General features: G+C 43.5%; 1 protein-coding gene across 1 annotated transcript in view; it reads left to right on the forward strand.

Moving 5' to 3' along the window:
- Nucleotides 1-376: 376 nt before the first annotated feature.
- Nucleotides 377-21,464, forward strand: part of NINJ1 (ninjurin 1) — a 34,750-nt gene continuing 13,662 nt past the window's right edge. The window contains exon 1 of the mRNA XM_065407874.1: nt 377-460. Within this exon, the coding sequence (XP_065263946.1) occupies nt 377-460 (84 nt within the window). The remainder of the gene's footprint in view (nt 461-21,464) is intronic.

A 21,464-nucleotide genomic window follows, 5' to 3' on the forward strand; every position in this document is an offset into this window, starting at 1 on the left:
GCAAGGAGTGCCTGGGTCGGGTGAAGAAATAGTTCCTGTTGTTTGTTTCAAACCTGCTGCCTCTAGAGCTAATCCGGACGCCCGCTTCTTCTTCTGGTCTGGCTCCTTGCCCGGCAGAGCCGCCAACGTTTTATAACATCCTCTGGCCACTCACCCAGACACTTGCAGCTCTGCCGGCCGGGACTAAGGGGAATCCCGGGCGGAAAGGGAAGCAGCCCCTGCGGAGCGAGCTCCAAGGCGGGACTCTCCGGCCCGGCCGCCGCATGTGTGTGTGCAGCGCGCTGGGAGGGCAGATACCGGGCGCGGCTGGGCCGGCGGATAAGCGGCCCCTGCGGGCAAGCGAGCTGCGGCCGAGCAGCCGGCCGGCCACGGCACCATGGCCTCGGCCTCGGCCTCCGAGACCCTCGAGCTGAACGGGCAAACCGGCCGCGGCGGCGGCGAGGGCGCGCCTCCCAACGCGGTAAGGAGCAGCGCCGGACGCCGCAGGGCCGGGCAGGCGCATCCTGCGCTGCGGGGCACAGAGGCGCTGCGGCCCGGCGGGGCTGTGCCAGCTCCCGGCCTGGGCTGAGGCCTGGTGGGTGAGGGGCGCTGTCTGGCTCGCCCAAGGCGGGGGTCCCTGCGCTGCCAGGGGCTCTGGTCGGACCGCCGCAGGGCTGGGCCCCGCGCCGGGAGATGGGTCAGTGGCTGACAAGCCAGAGGGCAAAGCGCTGGCCCCAGAGAGGGGAGAGCGAGCAAGGGGCCTTGCCCTTCACCCAGCAGCGAGACGAGGGCTGAGCGAGCCCCTGCCACCACTGCCCTGGTGTGCTTCAGGCTGTAGGAGGAAACCCATCACCTGCGAGGAGAGCGGGAGCAATCTCTGCCCCGCAAAACTATGCCTTAGGTTTTAATCCTGAAAGCCATTAGATGGGCATATTGTGTGCTGGGTTAAGTTTAGGAATGATATAAAATTATTCTACTTAACTGCCAGGGGGCAAATTTGTCACGTACACATGGGAGAAAGAAGAAGGACAAAATGCAGGGTCAGCTATAGGAAGTCAGGAAGTTCCTTCAAGAGGAAATGTAGCCAAACTGCAAACCTGGAGACAATGAACCTTTCTGTGCCTCCGTCCTGTAGATAGCTAACCGCTTAGTTTGCAAAATAAGCAAGGAGAAGGGGGCAAATAGATGAACAATAAGGGGTCACAAGAGGGGCAAATATATGTAGCTTGCTAATTATGTATGGTAATGATGGCAAATTTTGGCCAATCATAGAGCGATAGATTATCATAAGCAACTGCATATAATGCTTTGGTGTAAGTGTTTTCTTTGTTCTTGCTAACTTATGAGCTCGAACCCAATTGCAATTGAAATAAACGGATCGCCCCTCCCGGGGCTCCTTGCTTGGCTAGCTGTGTCCGTCTTTCCTTATTCCTCCGCTGGAACGGACAAAAATTTCTATGACAGGAAGATCATCCAAAATTTGAGGTGCAAACGCCTCCCTCCCCCTGCCTCTGTACATTTCCATGTACTTCAGTCAGTCCCCCTATGGAATGGAGACTGTCATTTGCATTTATCACACTAAAACAGACTGCATAATTCATAGATTCTAGGACTGGAAGGGACCTCGAGAGGTCATCGAGTCCAGTCCCCTGCCCGCATGGCAGGACCAAATACTGTCTAGACCATCCCTGATAGACATTTATCTAACCTACTCTTAAATATCTCCAGAGATGGAGATTCCACAACCTCCCTAGGCAATTTATTCCAGTGTTTAACCACCCTGACAGTTAGGAACTTTTTCCTAATGTCCAACCTAGACCTCCCTTGCTGCAGTTTAAGCCCATTGCTTCTTGTTCTATCCTTAGAGGCTAAGGTGAACAAGTTTTTTCCCTCCTCCTTATGACACCCTTTTAGATACCTGAAAACTGCTATCATGTCCCCTCTCAGTCTTCTCTTTTCCAAACAAAACAAACCCAGTTCTTTCAGCCTTCCTTCATAGGTCATGTTCTCAAGACCTTTAATCATTCTTGTTGCTCTTCTCTGGACCCTCTCCAATTTCTCCACATCCTTCTTGAAATGCGGTGCCCAGAACTGGACACAATACTCCAGCTGAGGCCTAACCAGAGCAGAGTAGAGCGGAAGAATGACTTCTCGTGTCTTGCTCACAACACACCTCTTAATACATCCCAGAATCATGTTTGCTTTTTTTGCAACAGCATCACTCTGTTGACTCATATTTAGCTTGTGGTCCACTATAACCCCTAGATCCCTTTCTGCCGTACTCCATGCAAGACTTTTTTCAATTTCTACTTTGCTATTAATTTACCTAGAAGCAGGATTACACATGTGCTTTCCCTTCATATATATGAAATAAAACTATGACTAACAAAGTGCTTTCTGTTAGAATATATACAGCATGGTCCTGTAAGGGTTCCATTCAGACTTCCAGTTTGCCTATGGAAGGGTAGTAGAGAATCATTCTTCCTCTCTCCATACACTGGCCTGCCACTTCCTGCAGCTCCCGTTGGCCAGGAATGGCGAACCACGGCCCACTGGGAGCTGCGGGAGGCCGTGCCTGCGGACTGTCAACGTGAGCAAAATGTCTTGCGGCCCGCAATCAGATTACACTGATGGGCTGCATGCGGCCCACGGGCCACAGGTTGCCCACCACTGCTGTAGCTGCTACCTTCCTTTGCCAACTGCTGTTTTAGCACACTTGTTCATCCCTTGACATTGTCATTAAATTAGAATATAAGCTTTTCGGGGCTGGAACCATATCTTTCTACATATTTATACAGTACTTAGGCCAATGGGGCTCCAAACCAGAATGTGGCCTTTAGGTATTACAAATAATAAATAATGTAGTTCTGTTAAGTTTGAGGGGAATTTTTAGGAAATGTGTGTGCTATAGCTTGGTATGTACATAGGAAGGATGACATTTGCAAATGAATGTATAACTGACTCACAGCAGTATGTCACCAAGGAGGAATTCTACAGTATTTAAGAGAGATACAAGCTCCAGTAACTAGTGGAATTTGAGTAAGGACAGCTGATTTAAACCAAAGCCAAGACTCGAATATTTAGTGGATAGTGCTTACTACAAATGTCAGTTGTTCATATCCCCTTTGGAAATCTGATTGTGAGACTATTTTGAATGTCTTGAATCTCAAATATACTATAGTTGAAGAGAAAAAAAATGTAATCTATTCCTTCCAAGATTGGGAGAACATTTCTCTAGTAGAGTTTTTCTGTCTTTCCTGCTTGAGAGCACAGCTTTTAAAACAACAACCCCTATTTTCTAATTTTCTTACAGTCACACTTGTATAAGCTATTTTTGAATCGACTGCTCACTCAGCTTGATGGGAGAATCTCTCTTTTGACCTGAAATCTCCCATTTTGTCTATTCAAAATCTATGTTTTAAAGTACTGAGACATTCAGTATCCACTGAGAGCAGCACAAAGGAGCATAGGAAAGTTGATTTTACTGTCTGCTTTTGTTTGCCCTTCGCCTTGAGGCTGTTCAGCTCCTAGCTCCGGACATCAAGTCCTGTTGGCCAAAAGGTGTATTACCGCTCATCATACAGCCCTCCACTCAAGCCTGTGCTCACTCCTCCACCTCCTCTTAGGTAGAGCTGCTGTGAGCAGCAACAGGACTGAGTGCATTCTTCCTTTCCTATAGAGCAGCTCTAGCAACTCAAGGAGAAGCAGAGGGGTCCTCTTTCTGCATCTGATCAGTGAGGAGGATAGAGAAGAGACCAAAAGAGGTTCAGGAAAAGACTGGATGAATAGTTGACAAACTCCTAAATAACAACACCTGTCTGTAAAGTATTGAATCCTCAACTTGAAAAAGGCTTGTCTCCATGCAAATGTTTTTTCTTGGTGTAACTGAAGGTGCAAATTTAAACTGATCTAGTTATACCAGCATAACTCCAGTGTGGACACTTATTCTGATATAAGAGGACCTTTTCTATGGTTTAGCTTAAGTTGCTTGTGAAGGGGGTTAAGCTAACCTGGAAAAAGCTGCTCCTATGCCTGAATAAGTGTCCATATAGAACAAAATATCAGTATAACTGTAGCTGTATAATTGGTAAAACTTTTTCATGCAGCCAGGACACAGGCGCATCTGTGTAAGATTCCTGTTCCCACCCTGATGAGCCCTGTGTGTGATGTCATACAGTCTTACTGGCATAAGTTCTAAAGTAGATTGTCAAATACTGGAAAAGTACTGCAATAAAAAAAATTGTTTCACTTTGGCATTACTCATGTCTTACCCCAAGTCAAGCTTGATGTACTTGAGTCAGAATGGTGAACTGAAAAATTCTCTTTAGAACGGCCAGTTTCTCATTCATCTCATTTTAACAGAAAGGAATAGCTTTGACTAGGTCATGTTAACTCAATTTTTTCCCCTTCAGTTTCTATTCTTTCTATATACTTCAGTGGGTTTTCTGATTTTGCTTTATATTCTGCCATCCGTAGTTACTGTTCCATTTGTGGCAAACCTTTCCCAAAGAAACTGAGACACAATCAGTCAATTAAGATATCATAAGCAGCTGTAAATTAACCGCCAAGCATATTTAAAACCAAATAATTCTATAAAGTAATGTTGTAGAGGTATTTACAAACTTTAATCCTCCCATTACACCTGAAATAGGCAGGTGTTACTTTTGTTTTGGCCTGGGCGGGCGGGAATGAGGCAGAGGCTAAGGGTCAGATTTTCCAAAAGAACTCATATCCCTTTAAGGGTATGCCTACACAGCAAAGAAAAACTCGCAGCTTGCCTGTGCCAGTGAACTCGAGACTTGCGGGGCTTGGGCGGCGGGGCTGGTTCATTGTTGTGTAGACTTCTGGGCTCAGCTGGAGCCCAGGCTCTAAGCCCCTGTGGGGTGGAGGGTCCCAGAGCTCAGGCTCCAGCCTGAGACTGGAAGTCTACACAGCAATAAAACAGCCCCAGCCCAAGCCCGAGTCAGCTGGCACAGGCCAACCACGTGTTTTTCTTTGCCGTGTAGACCAGGGCCGGCTCCAGGGTTTTTGCCGCCCCAAGCAGCAAAAAAAAAAAAAAAAATGCCGCGATCGCCATCTGCAGCACTTCGGCGGCAGCTCTGCCGCCGCTGCTTCATTTTTCGGCGGCAGGTCCTTCGCTCCGAGAGGGAGTGAGGGACCCGCCACCGAAAAGCCAGACGTGCTGCCCCAAGCACCTGCTTGCTGAGCTGTGCATGGAGCTGGCCCTGGTGTAGACATACCCTTAGATACCTAAAAAAGGTGGAAGCACTCAGCACCCAATAGATCCCCCTGTGATATCTATGATCAGATTTTAAGAAGAGCTCAGCATGGTGGATAATTGGGAGCTAAGCTCTTCTGAAAAATCAAGCCTCCATTTTCGATGCTAAGCGCTATTGAAAATCTGGCCTTTATTGACTTGCCCAAGACCCCAAGGGATCTATATGAGAGAGAGATATTAAGAGCCAGAAATTCCTAGCTTCTACTGTTAGACTAGATTGTCATGCCTTTGCTCACAGTGAGTAGTTCCTTTCTCACTTTTAGTAGAGCCTATTCTTCATTATTCCAATTAAAGTCAATGATGCTGCCTGAGAGATTGTGAAGAGAGTTTTTCATGCTAGTGCTGCTGGCAATAGCTAGTGAGGACAAGAAATAGAAAAATATGGAAGCTGTCTCAAAAGTTTTCTTATAGCTGGTGTGCTATCTCACTGTATCAATCCACACAGCGTATTCTGTCAGATGAATAAACTACCAAAGAGAGGAAAGATAAACCCAAACGTGGTATAGCAAAGCAAGGGATATTAATGTCACATTGTAGCCATTCGTACATTTATGTTTTTTTTCTGGCTAGAAACATATGCAAAGCAGGTAGTATATTGTCACTCTTAGTAAAGTGAAACCATAACCATAAGTAAATGTTAATAAAGAATATTGAGTATCCTGGCAGTCTAAAACTATAAATGAACAAATTTCAATACATGTGGGAACTTGAAATAATTATTCTTTTCTTCATAGAATGAAATGTGTCCTGAAGCATTGCATATTTCAAATGGAAACTCGGTCTCATCTAATGGCTAGTAGTAATTATTTATAGCAAATAAAACTTGTCAACAGAGCTTTACAAACACACAACACAAACAAACAGTCAGCTTACAATGTAATTCTGACAAATGCTGTAAGACCAAATAGCAGTGGAGTGGAGAGATGGAAGGTGAAAGCCAGCAGTCTAAAAATGCTCTTGGGTTAAAAATAATTTAAAAAACAAGTTCTCATTGCCTTAAATTATTAAAATTGATTTTTAGAGTTGGTTTTTTCATCATTTTTGTTGGTTTACTTTTTGCATAGTCGGTCAGTTTGGGTAATAAAAATATTCCAAACAGGATTTGAGAAAAGAAAGGCGACTTGGCATACGTGAAAGATGAAGCTGTTCTAAACGTAGGGAACAGAACGTAAAGAAGTACAGAGTCAACAGCAGGATGATGAGCCAAGGGAATACTTAAAAACCTGGAACCTCTGGGGAGAGAGTCTGCCCTTATCTGCTCAGTGCCCAGACTTAAGCTACTCATTTAGGGCCCAATCCTGCATACCCAAAACTCATTAGTTTTACAATATTAAAATCTTCATGGAACAAAGATGCACATGTCAGTGATGCTTATTGGCAAGGAAATAGTTACACTGAGGACTATAAAAGAAAAGGACCAGAACAATGAAGATTTGAATCTGGGCAGAATCTGATATTGCTCCACACAAAGCAAAACCCATTGGAGAACATGTGATGTGCCATATGATTACATGAGTCAGACCCCTAGTACCCTGCATTTATCATTTCGATCAAGTTTAGTTCTCAGTTGCAGTAGTACTTTTAAAACTTATTTTGAAGCTATCAAAATGTCTGCAAGCCACAGCAGGGCTCTGTGAAAACCTGCCACATTAGTCATCAATGGTATTCCTGGCTTTCAAGAGCTTTGTAGTTAGAACTCTCATGTGCGATTTAGTGTCATTAAATAATCATATTGGCTCGGAATATTCATTTTCTTCTATAGAGTGTGTGTCATGCAGAGAAAATATTAGTTTGTATTAAAGGAGAAACCTTTGCTGTTTCACCGCATAGGGTGGTAATTATACTGCCTCACGGCCTAATCTTGCTCTCAGTTAATTCATTGACAAGACTCCCACTGATTTAAAATAGAGCAGGATCAGTTCCTCCCTTCCCTTTCAATTTAAGTCTGAAAGCTAAACGCAGCCCTGGCATGGGCTTCAGTGGAGTTGCTCCTGCTTAGAGTGGATTTGAATTTGGTCCAATATCTTTGGCATTTAATTTCAAAAAGGGGAACTATGCAAAAATGAAGGGGTTAGGTAAACAGAAATTAAAAGGTACAGTGACTAAAGTGAAATCCCTGCAAGCTGCATGGACGCTTTTTAAAGACACCATAATAGAGGCCCAATTTAAATGTATACCCCAAATTAAGAAACACAGTAAAAGAACTAAAAAAGAGCCACCGTGGCTTAACAACCATGTAAAAGAAGCAGTGAGAGATAAAAAGGCATCTTTTAAAAAGTGGAAGTCAAATCCTAGTGAGGTAAATAGAAAGGAGCATAAAAACTGCCAAATTAAGTGTAAAAATGTAATGAGAAAAGCCAAAGAGGAGTTTGAAGAACGGCTAGCCAAAAACTCAAAGGGTAATAACAAAATGTTTTTTTAAGTACATCAGAAGCAGGAAGCCTGCTAAACAACCAGTGGGGCCCCTAGATGATCGAGATACAAAAGGAGCGCTTAAAGACGATAAAGTCATGGCGGAGAAACTAAATGGATTCTTTGCTTCAGTCTTCACGGCTGGGGATGTTAGGGAGATTCCCAAACCTGAGCCAGCTTTTGTAGGTGACAAATCTGAGGAACTGTCACAGATTGAAGTGTCACTAGAGGAGGTTTTGGAATTAATTGATAAACTTAACATTAACAAGTCACTGGGACCAGATGGCATTCACCCAAGAGTTCTGAAAGAACTCAAATGTGAAGTTGCGGAACTATTAACTATGGTTTGTAACCTGTCCTTTAAATCGGCTTCTGTACCCAATGACTGGAAGATAGCTAATGGAACGCCAATATTTAAAAAGGGCTCTAGAGGTGATCCCGGCAATTACAGACTGGTAAGTCTAACGTCAGTACCGGGCAAATTAGTGGAAACAATAGTAAAGAATAAAATTGTCAGACACATAGAAGAACATAAATTGTTGGGCAAAAGTCAACATGGTTTCTGTAAAGGGAAATCGTATTTTACTAATCTATTAGAGTTCTTTGAAGGGGTCAACAAACATGTGGACAAGGGGGATCCAGTGGACATAGTATACTTAGATTTCCAGAAAGCCTTTGACAAGGTCCCTCACCAAAGGCTCTTATGTAAATTAAGTTGTCATGGGATAAAAAGGGGAAGGTACTTTCATGGATTGAGAACTGGTTAAGACCGGGAACAAAGGGTAGGAATAAATGGTAAATTCTCAAAATGGAGAGGGGTAACTAGTGGTGTTCCCCAAGGGTCAGTCCTAGGACCAATCCTATTCAACTTATTCATAAATGATCTGGAGAAAGGGGTAAACAGTGAGGTGGCAAAGTTGGCAGCTGATACTAAACTGCTCAAGATAGTTAAGACCAAAGCAGACGGTGAAGAACTTCAAAAAGATCTCACAAAACTAAGTGATTGGGCAACAAAATGGAAATGAAATTTAATGTGGATAAATGTAAAGTAATGCACATTGGAAAAAATAACCCCAACTATATATATAATATGATGGGGGGCTAATTTAGCTAGAACGAATCAGGAAAAAGATCTTGGAGTCATCATGGATAGTTCTCTGAAGACGTCCACGCAGTGTGCAGAGGCAGTCAAAAAAGCAAACAGGATGTTAGGAATTATTAAACAGGGGATAAAGAATAAGACGGAGAATATATTATTGCCCTTATATAAATCGATGGTACGCCCACATCTTGAATACTGCATACAGATGTGGTTTCCTCATCTCAAAAAAGATATACTGGCACTAGAAGAGGTTCAGAGAAGAGCAACTAAAATGATTAGGGGTTTGGAACGGGTCCCATAAGAGGAGAGATTAAAGAGGCTAGGACTTTTCAGCTTTGAAAAGAGGAGACTAAGAGGGGATATGATAGAGGTATATAAAATCATGAATGATGTGGAGAAAGTAGTTAAGGAAAAGTTATTTACTTATTTCCATAATACAAGAACTAGGGGCCACCAAATGAAATTAATGGGCAGCAGGTTTAAAACAAATAAAAGGACGTTCTTCTTCACACAGCGCACAGTTAACTTGTGGAACTCCTTACCTGAGGAGGTTGTGAAGGCTAGGACTATAACAGGGTTTAAAAGAGAACTGGATAAATTCATGGAGATTAAGTCCATTAATGGCTATTAGCCAGGATGGGTAAGGAATGGTGTCCCTAGCCTCTGTTTGTCAGAGGGTGGAGATGGATGGCAGGAGAGAGATCACTTGATCATTACCTGTTAGGTTCACTCCCTCTGGGGCACCTGGAAATGGCCACTGTTGGTAGACAGGATACTGGGCTAGATGGACCTTTGGTCTGACCCAATACGGCCGTTCTTATGTTTTGTAAGAGACAATAGTATATAGTTATACACATTCTTTGGAACAAGTTCTACGCAAGCATTAACGCAATACATTAACATGCAGGGACTGCATTCTTGTCTAATCTGGGAATGATGGCAGATTGGGATGCTTTCCTGAATCTGGTCCTATTTAAGCATGTTCTTACATATTGCCCTTAGTGCAGTCTTGAATAGGGATGCACTTAAGTTCATGTGTACACACTTTCCTGAATCAAAGCCTTAATGCAGAAATGAAAAGAAAACATGATGCAGGGAAAAAGAAATCTAGCATGAATGGTTTTGTCTTGATTAAATAAATTGGATTTGTTTTCCTTTTAAAACACTTTACTACTTGATTTGCATTGTCATCTTGATTGCTTTCTAAGGCATTCTGTATTGTCTTTTTTATCTGAATATATTATTAATCCTACTTTCTCCTTTTCTTTTTAAATAATGTTGCTATAATACTACTCTTGATTTTAGACCTGTGAAAAACATCTCAGTTTATAGAGGTCCCCTGTTCTGTAGTGATAATCTAATGGACTGCAGCCATGCCATTTCAAGATGTGATCTCACCAGCTCTCACAAGCTAGTATTGTTGAGCTGGATTAGCACTTGAATGCCAGACCTCTAGGGAAAATGGAGGCAGGAAGGGGTGTTGATGAGGGCTTGTCTACACTGGCAAGTTTCTGCACAGTAAAGCAGCTTATTGTCCCATAATGCCTCAAGTGACCGCTCTGCTCATTGTTTTGAACTCGGTTGCCCTGGAGACATGCACCCATCCCCTTTCAAAGCGGGGCTGATGTTGGGAGTTTCCCCCTCCCCCTGCCTCAGGACTGGTTGCTTCCTGCCACTGTCTGAATTTACAAGACAGCATGCTGACACACACTCTCTGTCCCCCAAAACACACTCTCTCCTCCTCTCCATACACACACTCACTCCCTGTCAAATTCTCCCCCCCCCCCCCCTTCAGTTGAAAAGCAGCTGGCAATGTAGTGGGATGCCCATGGAACAATGGGATTGGGAAACCTGCATCATGTGATGCTGTGCCTGCCCCATGAGGCATTGCAAACCCTTCCCAAAGCACCCTGTGGCCAGTTGCACAGTGGGATAGCTACCACAATGCACTGCTGTCTTTGCCGTGGCAAGAGCTGCTAATGTGGATGCGCTCCAGCGTCAAAAGGAGCACAGTGTGGACACGCAACAGCGTTTTAATAAAAGTGGTATAACTTGTGGCGCAGAAACTTGCCAGTGTAGACATACCCTCCGTTCTGTATGTGGTATTCTTCTGTCTGAGTCAGTATTTAACTAGTGGTTGAGTGTGGTGTTGCGGGCAGGGTCCTTGGGAGGTTTTATCTTTGCGGAGATAGAAAAACAAGAAGGTCCTAACCATCTGTTGCATAGCTGCCACCATTCCAAAGATTTTCCTAGGCATAATACTGAAAAGCAGCAAGGGCTCTGGAGTCTTTTCAGGAGAGAATTCCTAAAACAAGGTATTTCTGGTTGCTGAGTGACAGCATAGTTATCCATCATATTTCTGATTTGTGAATGATAGAGAACTGGGGAAGCTGCGATTGACAAACAGTTATGTAATCAGCTTAATGGTATAGTTACAGGAATAACATTTCCACTTAGACACTGGGAAACTAATGGTTTATGTTAAAAAAAAAAAATCCAGAAGTTGTCCTCCTTCCTCACTTTTCCTCTATTGGGATTTTGTGCTTTGCAGACAAAGTATTGTCTATAATACACATGCAATGGGTGAAGTTTTCTGAATTGGCCAGTGCTTTTGGATACTTTAGTTTCTGGAAGCCCAGCTTGAGACATGGGGCCTGATATTCAGAAGCACTGAGCACTCACAGCCCCAGTTGAAACCCACAGGAGCTGTGGATGCTCAACGATTCTGAATCAGGGTCAAAGCGTCTCAGCTTGGACGCCCCAAATTTGTATCGTGTGCACACAAATCAAAGATTGCAGTACCCACAGAGAAGCTGGAAATTGAAAGTTTAGTTTAAGAATGCGAGAAGCCTAGGTAACAAAATGGAGGAATTGGAGCTCCTGGTCCGAGAAATGAGACCGGATATCGTAGGAATAACCGAAACGTGGTGGAACGGTAGTCATGACTGGAGTACAGGTATGGAAGGGTATGTGCTGTTTAGGAACGACCGGAACAAAGGTAAAGGTGGGGGAGTAGCATTGTATGTCAATAATGAGGTAAACTGTAAAGAAATAATAAGTGATGGAATGGATAAGACGGAGTCTGTCTGGGCAATACTCACATTGGGTAAAAAAACTACTAGAGCCTCCCCTGGGATAGTGCTTGGGGTGTGCTATAGACCGCCGGGATTTACCCTGGATATGGACAGAGAACTCTTTAATGTTTTTAGGGAAGTAAATACTAATAGGAACTGTGTAATCATGGGAGACTTTAACTTCCCGGATATAGATTGGGGAACAAATGCTAGTAACAATAATAGGGCTCAGATTTTCCTAGACGTGATAGCTGATGAATTCCTTCATCAAGTAGTTGCTGAACCGACGAGTGGGGATGCCATTTTAGATTTGGTTTTGGTGAGTAGTGAGGACCTCGTTGAGGAAATGGTTGTAGGAGACAACCTTGGCTCGAGTGATCATGAGCTAATTCGGTTTAAACTAAATGGAAGGATTAACAGAATTAAATCGGAGACTAGGGTTTACGATTTCAAAAGGGCTAACTTTAATAAATTAAGACGACTAATTAGGGAAGTGGATTGGACTAACATATTTATGGGTCTAAAGGCGGAAGGCGCCTGGGATTATTTCAAGTTGAAGTTGCAGGAGCTGTCGGAGGCCTGTATCCCGAGAAAGGGAAAACGGATCGTAGGCAGGAGATTTAGACCGAGCTGGATGAACGAGCGTCTCAGAGGGGTGATTAAGAAAAAACAGAAAGCGTACAAAGAGTGGAAGAGGGGAGGGATCGGCAAAGAAACCTACCTTATTGAGGTCAGAGCATGTAGAGATGGAGTGAGAAAGGCCAAAAGCCGTGTAGAGTTGGACCTTGCGAGGGGAATTAAAACCAATAGTAAGAGGTTTTATAGCCATATAAATAGGAAGAAAACAAAGAAAGAAGAAGTGGGACCGCTGAAGACTGTAGATGGAGTGGAGATTAAGGATAATCTAGGCATGGCACAATGTCTAAACGAATATTTTGCATCGGTCTTTAATGAGGCTAATGAAGGGTTTAGGAATAGAGGCAGCGTGACAGAGGGGAATAAAGGAGTGGGGGTTGACATTACAGTACCCGAGGTAGAAGCCAAACTCGAACAGCTTAACGGGACTAAATCGGGCGGACCGGATGATCTTCATCCGAGAATATTAAAGGAACTGGCGCGAGAAATTGCAAGCCCGTTAGCGATAATTTTTAATGAATCTGTAAACTCGGGGGTGGTACCGTTGGACTGGAGAATAGCTAATGTGGTTCCTATTTTCAAGAAGGGGAAAAAAAGTGACCCGGGTAACTACAGGCCTGTTAGTTTAACATCTGTAATATGCAAGGTCTTGGAAAAAATTTTGAAGGAGAAAGTGGTTAAGGACCTTGAGGTCAATGGCAATTGGGACAAATTACAACATGGTTTTACGAAAGGCAGATCGTGCCAAACCAACCTGATCTCCTTCTTTGAGAAAGTAACAGATTTTTTAGATAAAGGAAATGCGGTGGATCTAATATACCTCCATTTCAGCAAAGCGTTTGATACGGTACCGCATGAGGAATTATTGGTTAAATTGGAAAAGATGGGGATCGATATGAAAATCCAGAGGTGGATAAAGAACTGGTTAAAGGGGAGACTGCAGCGGGTCGTACTGAAAGGTGAACTGTCAGGTTGGAGGGAGGTTACCAGTGGAGTTCCTCAAGGTTCGGTTTTGGGTCCGATTTTATTTAATCTATTTATTACTGACCTCGGAACCGAATGTAGAAGTGGGCTGATAAAGTTTGCGGATGACACAAAGTTGGGAGGTATTGCCAATTCGGAGAAGGATCGGGATATCCTGCAGGGAGACTTGGATGACCTGGTAAACTGGAGTAATAGTAATAGGATGAAATTTAATAGTGAGAAGTGTAAGATGATGCATTTAGGGATGACTGACAAGAATTTTAGTTATAAGCTGGGGACGCATCGGTTGGAAGTAACGGAAGAGGAGAAGGACCTCGGAGTCCTGGTTGATCGCAGGATGACTATGAGTCGGCAATGTGACGTGGCCGTGAAAAAAGCTAATGCGGTCTTGGGATGCATTAGGCGAGGTATTTCTAGTAGGGATAAGGAGGTGCTGCTTTCGTTATACAAGGCGCTGGTGAGACCTCATTTGGAGTACTGTGTGCAGTTCTGGTCTCCCATGTTTAAAAAGGATGAACTCAAACTGGAACGGGTACAGAGAAGGGCCACTAGGATGATCAGAGGAATGGAAAACCTGTCGTATGAAAGGAGACTCGAGGAGCTCGGTTTGTTTACCCTAACCAAAAGGAGGCTGAGGGGGGATATGATTGCTCTCTTTAAATATATCAGAGGGATAAATACCAGGGAGGGAGAGGAATTATTTCAGCTTAGTACTAATGTGGACACGAGAACAAATGGATATAAACTGGCCGTCGGGAAGTTTAGGCTTGAAATTAGACGACGGTTTCTAACCGTCAGAGGGGTGAAGTTCTGGAATAGCCTTCCGAGGGAAACGGTGGGGGCGAAAGACCTCTCTGGCTTTAAGATTAAGCTTGATAAGTTTATGGAGGGGATGGTTTGATGGGATAACGTGATTTTAGTCAATAAGTCAATAACGTGCCATCGCTGGTAATTAGTATCAATGGTCAATGTGGGTCTGGCTGGAGAATCTTGCCCACATGCTCGGGGTTCTGCTGATCACCATATTTGGGTTTGGGAAGGAATTTTCCTCCAGGGTAGATTGGCAGAGGCCCTGGAGGTTTTTCGCCTTCCTCTGCAGCATGGGGCAGGGGTCGCTGGCTGGAGGATTCTCTGCGACTTAAAGTGTTTAAATCATGATTTGGGAACTTCAACAGCTGAGTCAAGGGAGAGAATTGTTCCAGGAGTGGGTGGGTCAGATGTTGTGGCCTGCATCATGCAGGAGGTCAGACTAGATGATCATAATGGTCCCTTCTGACCTTAAAGTCTAGGAGTCTAACTCTGAACTGTTGGTTTTTCAGTAGAGTCAGTTAAGGATGGATTAAGAGTTGTAGAGCTTGATCTTGCAAACCCCAATTCATGTATGTGAGTAAGTTCATTCATGTTAACAGCCCTATAGCCCTCAATATGCACAAGCATTTGCAAAATCTGGCTCATAACTTTTAAGTTTCAGGCCTCTGTTGGTTTAGGGCATGTTCTAAAACAAACAGTATTTAATTCTATCCTCTTAGAAAGCATGTGTATGATGGGAGAAATGTAAGAGGCTAACCAAAACAATAGCTGCATGTAAGCCAGAAGCAAAAGGGCATGCATTAAAATCTCCAGCGCGTGAAGTCAAGTGCATTTTCTTTCATACATGCAAGGGCACAAGAAAGTCACAGAAGTGAACTTTAACATAGTTATGGAGCTAATGAAAGAAAGGAGTGCTCAGTGGTGCTGGTGTTTGCAGTCTAATTTCCAGCATGGAGAGGTATCCACATCAAAAAACAGAACGCGAATTGGTACTGACACTTTTAGCTCTCCTGACAGTGTAATTGGTACTCTTTTGGGGACTCTCAGCAGAGGCCAAAGTTTGAATAGCGAGACTAAATTCCTCTCTCCCCCCCCCCCCCCCCCGTAAGCCATTCCTCTTTGTCAGACTTTAGGCATGTTAGTGTGTGGAAGCTTAAGTAGACAGCATCGTTTAGTGAATGAACAGGGGACTTTGGTCTTCAGGCTTTTCAATGAGGTAACTTTCACCACTGAGTCAATAAAGAGCATAAACGCTTGAGCCTTACTATAATGCACACAAGACCTGTATGTTTAGCAAACTGCCTTGATATTTGTTTTCAAACTTTACCTGAAGTGGATACTGTCACTGAGTTGCAACTGAAAGCCCGAGAATTTTTGTTGTTGAGTCATCGGGTGTAAGGAATAAGGCTTTTTTTTAATAAAGGAAATCCCCATGAACTGGAAGTCACAGGGTCAGAATGGTCAGTAAAAACAAGTAGTTACAAAAGATTCTCTTTTACCCATACAGTTCCCAGTAAAATATTACTAAATATAACCATAGTGTGGGGAAATAAGCATTGGGTTACCCGTGTTACCCTTTTAATCTTTTGGTAAAGGTTTAAGAGAAGGAAAACAATGCAACTATCCTGATGTTATGTCTTAATTAGTTGGCTCCCCACAGATGGGATTAAACACTGCTGGTGAAGACAGCAGTCCCACAAACCTTGAAAAGGGGCTGTAAGATGCTGGGCGGGTGGGAAAGTTCAGTTAATGAAAAACTAAGCTGTTCAGCAAACTGTTCTCACTGCTCTCAGAAGAGCCACAGAGACTGGAGATGGGGAAAGCTTTTCACAGCTCCCCTTTTCAGAGAAAGCTAAAGAACACACTGCACAGACAAATATGGTTTGTGCCCAGAGCTAGGGTGACCAGATGTCCCAATTTTATAGGGACAGTCCCGGTATTCGGGGCTTTGTCTTATATGGGCGCCTATTACCCCCCACCCCCTGTCCCGCTTGCTATCTGGTCACCCTATCCAGAGCTCAGATACCAGCTCTGCTGTGGCAAACCTGCATGCATGCAGGTTGTTAACATGGAAGTGAATACACTAAGATCTTGTTCACATGAGCGCTTCTTTGAAACCATTCTCAGACACTTCTGAGCCACCTGCCCCCCCCCCCCCAATATAGTCAGTAACTTGTCTGTACTAGATAATTCTGGTGGTAGGAGCATGGCACGGGATTGCATCACACCGCTCTGTGACCAAAGACGCAAATGTTTGCAATGGTGCAGAAACATGCCGGCACTATTGATATTGCTTGGGACAAGACTCGCCATCACCACATCCAGCACTGGCTCACCACGGTAGTGCTCATGTAAACCAAGACCACATCTACATTAGGCAGATCGCCCAAAGTTACACATCCAGTGGTGTAGCCCCACGAGTGGTAGCAACAGTGCTAGCACTAGTGTAGTGCTGAGAACTGCTGACATTTTTTATTGCATGTCATCTGGACCTACTCCAAGTAAGGTTAGCTGCATATTGCAGGGATGCAATTCTCGGGGGTGTGCAAGGCTATTAAGGTACGGCACTGATGGTGAGGCAGGTAAACAGCTTTATCCCAGCCACATTTACCCAGAGAGCTCCAGGAAAAAAGGATGGGGAATAGATTTCTTCATAGAATTGTCTCCCCACTACTCCGTAAGCTGTCTGGCAGCAGGTGTCCTCTCACTGCTCCTTATGGATCTTTACACAGTTTGGGTAAAATAAGCATGTTGGAAAAAACAGTAAGGGAGACAGACCCTAGACATGTGCATGGAAAGAACCTTCTGTAGCTGGATCTTATCCTTCCTGTATACATTTGTAGGGAGGGGGGAAATAGAGTCGCCCCATCACTCCTGCCACAAATACCAGAGGGCCCTCTGAAGATCCAGCCTTCCACTGACTGGGGGAAGGTCTCTTTGTAGTGGAAACACTTAATCTATCTTGCACTCACTGGAAAAGGTTACTATAGTTGGAATCTGTACCAATTTATTTGTAGTCTCCCCTCTGTGTGGGAAACGCTCCTTAAAAAGGGTCAGGCACTGGCTGAGGGAGTGCCACCAGTATTAGCAGTATGTCCAGACTGCAAGTGAAGGGGTAATTGTAGCACGGATAGGCATAGACATGCTAGCTTTAATCTAGCTAGCATTGGTAACAGTAGAGATGTGGCAGCACAGGCTAGCATCCAGAGTGCAAGCCCTGCAGGAAGCCTACATATGCACACTGGTTGCTAGCTTGTAGTGAAATTTGTGCCACCACATCTACACGACTATTGTCATCCCGGCTAGCTAGATTAAAGCTAGCATAGGCATGCCTATCCATGCTATAGTCACACCTTCACTTCGCAGTGTAGACATAGCATAAAGCTCCATTAGAACTGGACAGAGCCACAGGGTGCCAGGAGCCACTGCAGAAGAGAGCAATCCCAGCTCTTCTGCAAGGGGCAAATGTTGCCCTTGTGGAGGGGAAAAGGTAGATACCCTGCGGTTTTTGAACAGTGCTTATAAAATGGAAAGCACTGGTTAAATACATGGCACTGTTACTGTGCCGTTGTAGCAAGCACTGGGTGGCATTTTACAGCCACATAGTAGCAACAAGCATTTTGGACAGTTATTGTAAGCCCAGTTCAAGCTTTAGCATAGACCTTGCTTCTGTATCTCACTTTGCTTCAGGCTTAAATCTTCTAAAGCCAAGAAGCTGCAGCACAAAGACTTAATTTCTGGTACCTGCCAGCTATTTGCATGTTGTTCTCTTAACCACAGTATGAAATCATTTCCTGCTTTCCCCCAACATAGTATTTAAACACAGAGATTGCTATATAATATGCCTTTTTTTCTGATTCTAACTGCCATAGACAGCAAAGCCTCTGCAGTAGTACTGGCTAAATCTGTATTTTCAGCAGTTGCCTTAAACTGATCTTCCAGCATGTCAGATCTTCAATTCTGACATATTAATCCATGCACTGTTCCTTTCCTCTTCTCTTGCCAGATGGGAAGTACCACTGCCTAATGAGGGTGTGGAAGTTCCTGGAACTTTTCTGGTTACGTTCCCCCTCTCCCCAAATATAAAGTGATAAACACCACCATTTCCTCAGCTAAAGGGTGTTTGGAAATACTTGCATACAGTAGAGGACTGCCATTTTTCAGTGGTGAATGTGTTAGTACAGCTGCATCTGAGTTTCCGAGACTGTGAGTCACCATATAAAACATCAATAGTAAACTTAACAAATGGGACATGAATTCAGTGGAGTGGGCAGGCACTAGAATATCAAGTGTAGGTATTCTCTCTGTGCCTAGCTAGAACAGTCTTACTTTCCCTGCTATTTAAAGTAGTTATTGTTGAAAAGCAACTCAAACCCAAATTACTGTACTTGTTTGCTCTATGAGCCACAAAAGCCCAAACCACAGTGCTGAACAGAGGTGCTCCGCAGTAGCTCAGAACAGGAGGTCAGTGACTAAGGATATCTATTATCCATAACCCTTACATGGGGCTGGAACGCAGTGGCCACTACAATAGACTATTTAATGAATCAGGATATTAACCCTTTATGTCCCTCCATCCTCCCCTCCCTTTGTTTTTTTAAATGCAATGGACCAGATTGTCTACTCAGCTAATATGGTGTGACTCCATTTATGAGCTACTCCAGTGTAATCCACTGCCCATGCACTGGTCCACTGTGTCTGCACAACGAAGGAAGTCTTTTGGAATGGCAGGATGTTTAAAAATGTGGGAGTGCTTTTCCTGGTATAAGGACTAGGCCAAGTTTCACTCTGACACATGAGCACCCCATTGTATCCACAGGTGGAAATTAAAGCAGAATGAGCCCCAGTCCATTTACATGTAGTTAATTAAGAGTTGTGTATTAAAGTAAATTATTTAAGGCCATGTTCCCACTCCCCTTGAAGCCAAAGGGAAAACAGAGAGAGCTCCAAGACTGGGCCCTAAAGTTTTTATCGTAATATGGATAGGGAAGCAATCTGCTTGCTTCATTTAGAATTGGAGCCTGGGTCAAACCAATCTACTATTTACCGATATGTCAAATATTGCACCAAGTCAGTTTCTTTGGCAGGAAGAGGCAAATAATTAGCCAGCAGCTACCTGAACAGATATTGGTATGCTTCCTCAGTTATTAACTTATTGCAAAACCCCACAAATGATATCAGTTTTATAGTCCATAAAAAATTTTTTAAAGTTATTTTCAATAGAAAAACACTGGCCAAATTCTGCTGTTACACTTGTGCAACTTTTTGATGTTATTGACATTACATGTTTGCAGCCACAGGCAGAATATGGCCTCTACTGTACAATTAATAGGTGATATTAGTCTAAGTCTTTTTGCTCAATAGCTCCAACATTTATTTTGGGTTGCTTTTCCTCGAAGGTAATGGGAACACAGCCGCACAGGTCCTCACTGCTGTTCGGGAGATGGTATCATTCGAGGAACTGCAATGTAACTTGTGTCCATGTCCTCCCCTCCGCCCCCCCCCCCCCCCCGGAAACTGAGGCAAATAGGGTTTTTTGTGTTTTTTTTTTTTAAATATCATGGGTCCCAAACAAAGCAAAATAAATAGCTAGTTCTTCCTAACTGAAGTTTGGATCTGAAAAATTAACACTGCCTCTTTTCACCATGAGCAAAGTCTCAGTAATCAAGCCCTCTGTGTGAGGCTAAGATTACCTGGCTTCATTCCCATTGCTGCTGTTTCATGACATTTTTCTCTCAGTACATTATTTAAATTGTGTCCAGAGAAATGAGGTCAAATTTTGCAGTTTGTTCTCTTGGAAGGAACTGGGAAGTTACGTGGTGTAGCATAACACATTTAATGCACTGAAATTTTTCTAGCTTCAAAGACGACAAGCACAGGATGGACAGTGGCTGAACTGGCTTTGAAACTGGAAGTTTGGCTGTTTTGATCACAGCCACTGACCAGTTTAATTAGAGAGTGTCTTCTGCATTTGAAGTAACCTTTAAATAGAGATTTTTCCCACAGTGCTTAACCTTTCCAAAGAAAACATTTATATAGTAAAAAATATCCCTAACAAATAGGAGTTAAAAAACCCAAAACCAAAAAACCCAGCCACGACACTTCTTATAATCTTTCAAAAGAAATTATATTGAAGTAGTTAGAAACCAAAGATACGGACAAGAGGGAAGCTCATACATAGTCAGTCACACAAGAGAAAAGGAAGTTGTTTGTATAATTAAACATTCAGTAAGGAAGAAGAGTTATTAAATCAAACATTGAAGGTCTATATTCTGCTCCCTCTTATGCCTGTGCAACTTCATGGAGGTGAGGAGAGGTGCCTGGGTGTATACTTGTACTATGGGTGTAACAGAAGGCATAATTTGGTTCATGGTTTCAAGTGTGTACCAAGGGCCAGGTTTTTTAAAGAGGCCAAAGGGAGGTAGGCACCTAACCTGCTTTGAGAGAGACAAGGTGGGTGAGTTAATATCTTTTATTGGACCAACTTCTGTTGGTGAGAGAAACAAACTCTTGAGCTTCTGAAGAAGAGCTCTGTGTAAGCTCAAGAGCTTGTTGCTCTCACCAACAGAAGCTGGTCCAAATAAAAGATATTAACTCATCCTCCTTGTCTCTCTAATATCCTGGGACCAACACAGCTACAACATAAGCTGCTTTCAGGCAGTTTTGAAAATCTCACCAAGTGCCTAATTCCTTTAGAAATCTGGTGCCAATGACAGAGTTTTACTGATATCCTAAAGGATGAAGAAAGAAAAAGAGCAAGAGAGACCAGACCTGCTATGTCTACTGCTTTTTTGGCATTTGGTGTTGGAAATCCCCTGTGTCTTAACCATCTCCTATCACATGAGATCAGAAATGGAATATCCACATACGTATGGTTGGGCGGGGGCAGCATGGGAATATCCACCAGTGTATCTGCGGGGGACAAAGATTTATGCAGCAGTTTAATCCAACAAATCCTCAAATAGGATTATTGAATGACTCAGATGGTGCATAGGCCTTGTCCCACATCCCATACAGGGAGGAGTTTCATCCAGTGTAGTGGGTGTTTAAAGCAGTGGCTCTCAACCTTTCCAGACTACTGTACCCCTTTCAGGAGTCTGATTTGTCTTGCGTACCCCCAGGTTTTACCTCACTTAAAAACTACTTGCTTACAAAATCAGACCTAAAAATAGAAAAAAGTGTCACAGCA

Source organism: Emys orbicularis, chromosome 7, assembly GCF_028017835.1.
Source record: "Emys orbicularis isolate rEmyOrb1 chromosome 7, rEmyOrb1.hap1, whole genome shotgun sequence".
NCBI lineage: Eukaryota > Metazoa > Chordata > Testudines > Emydidae > Emys > Emys orbicularis.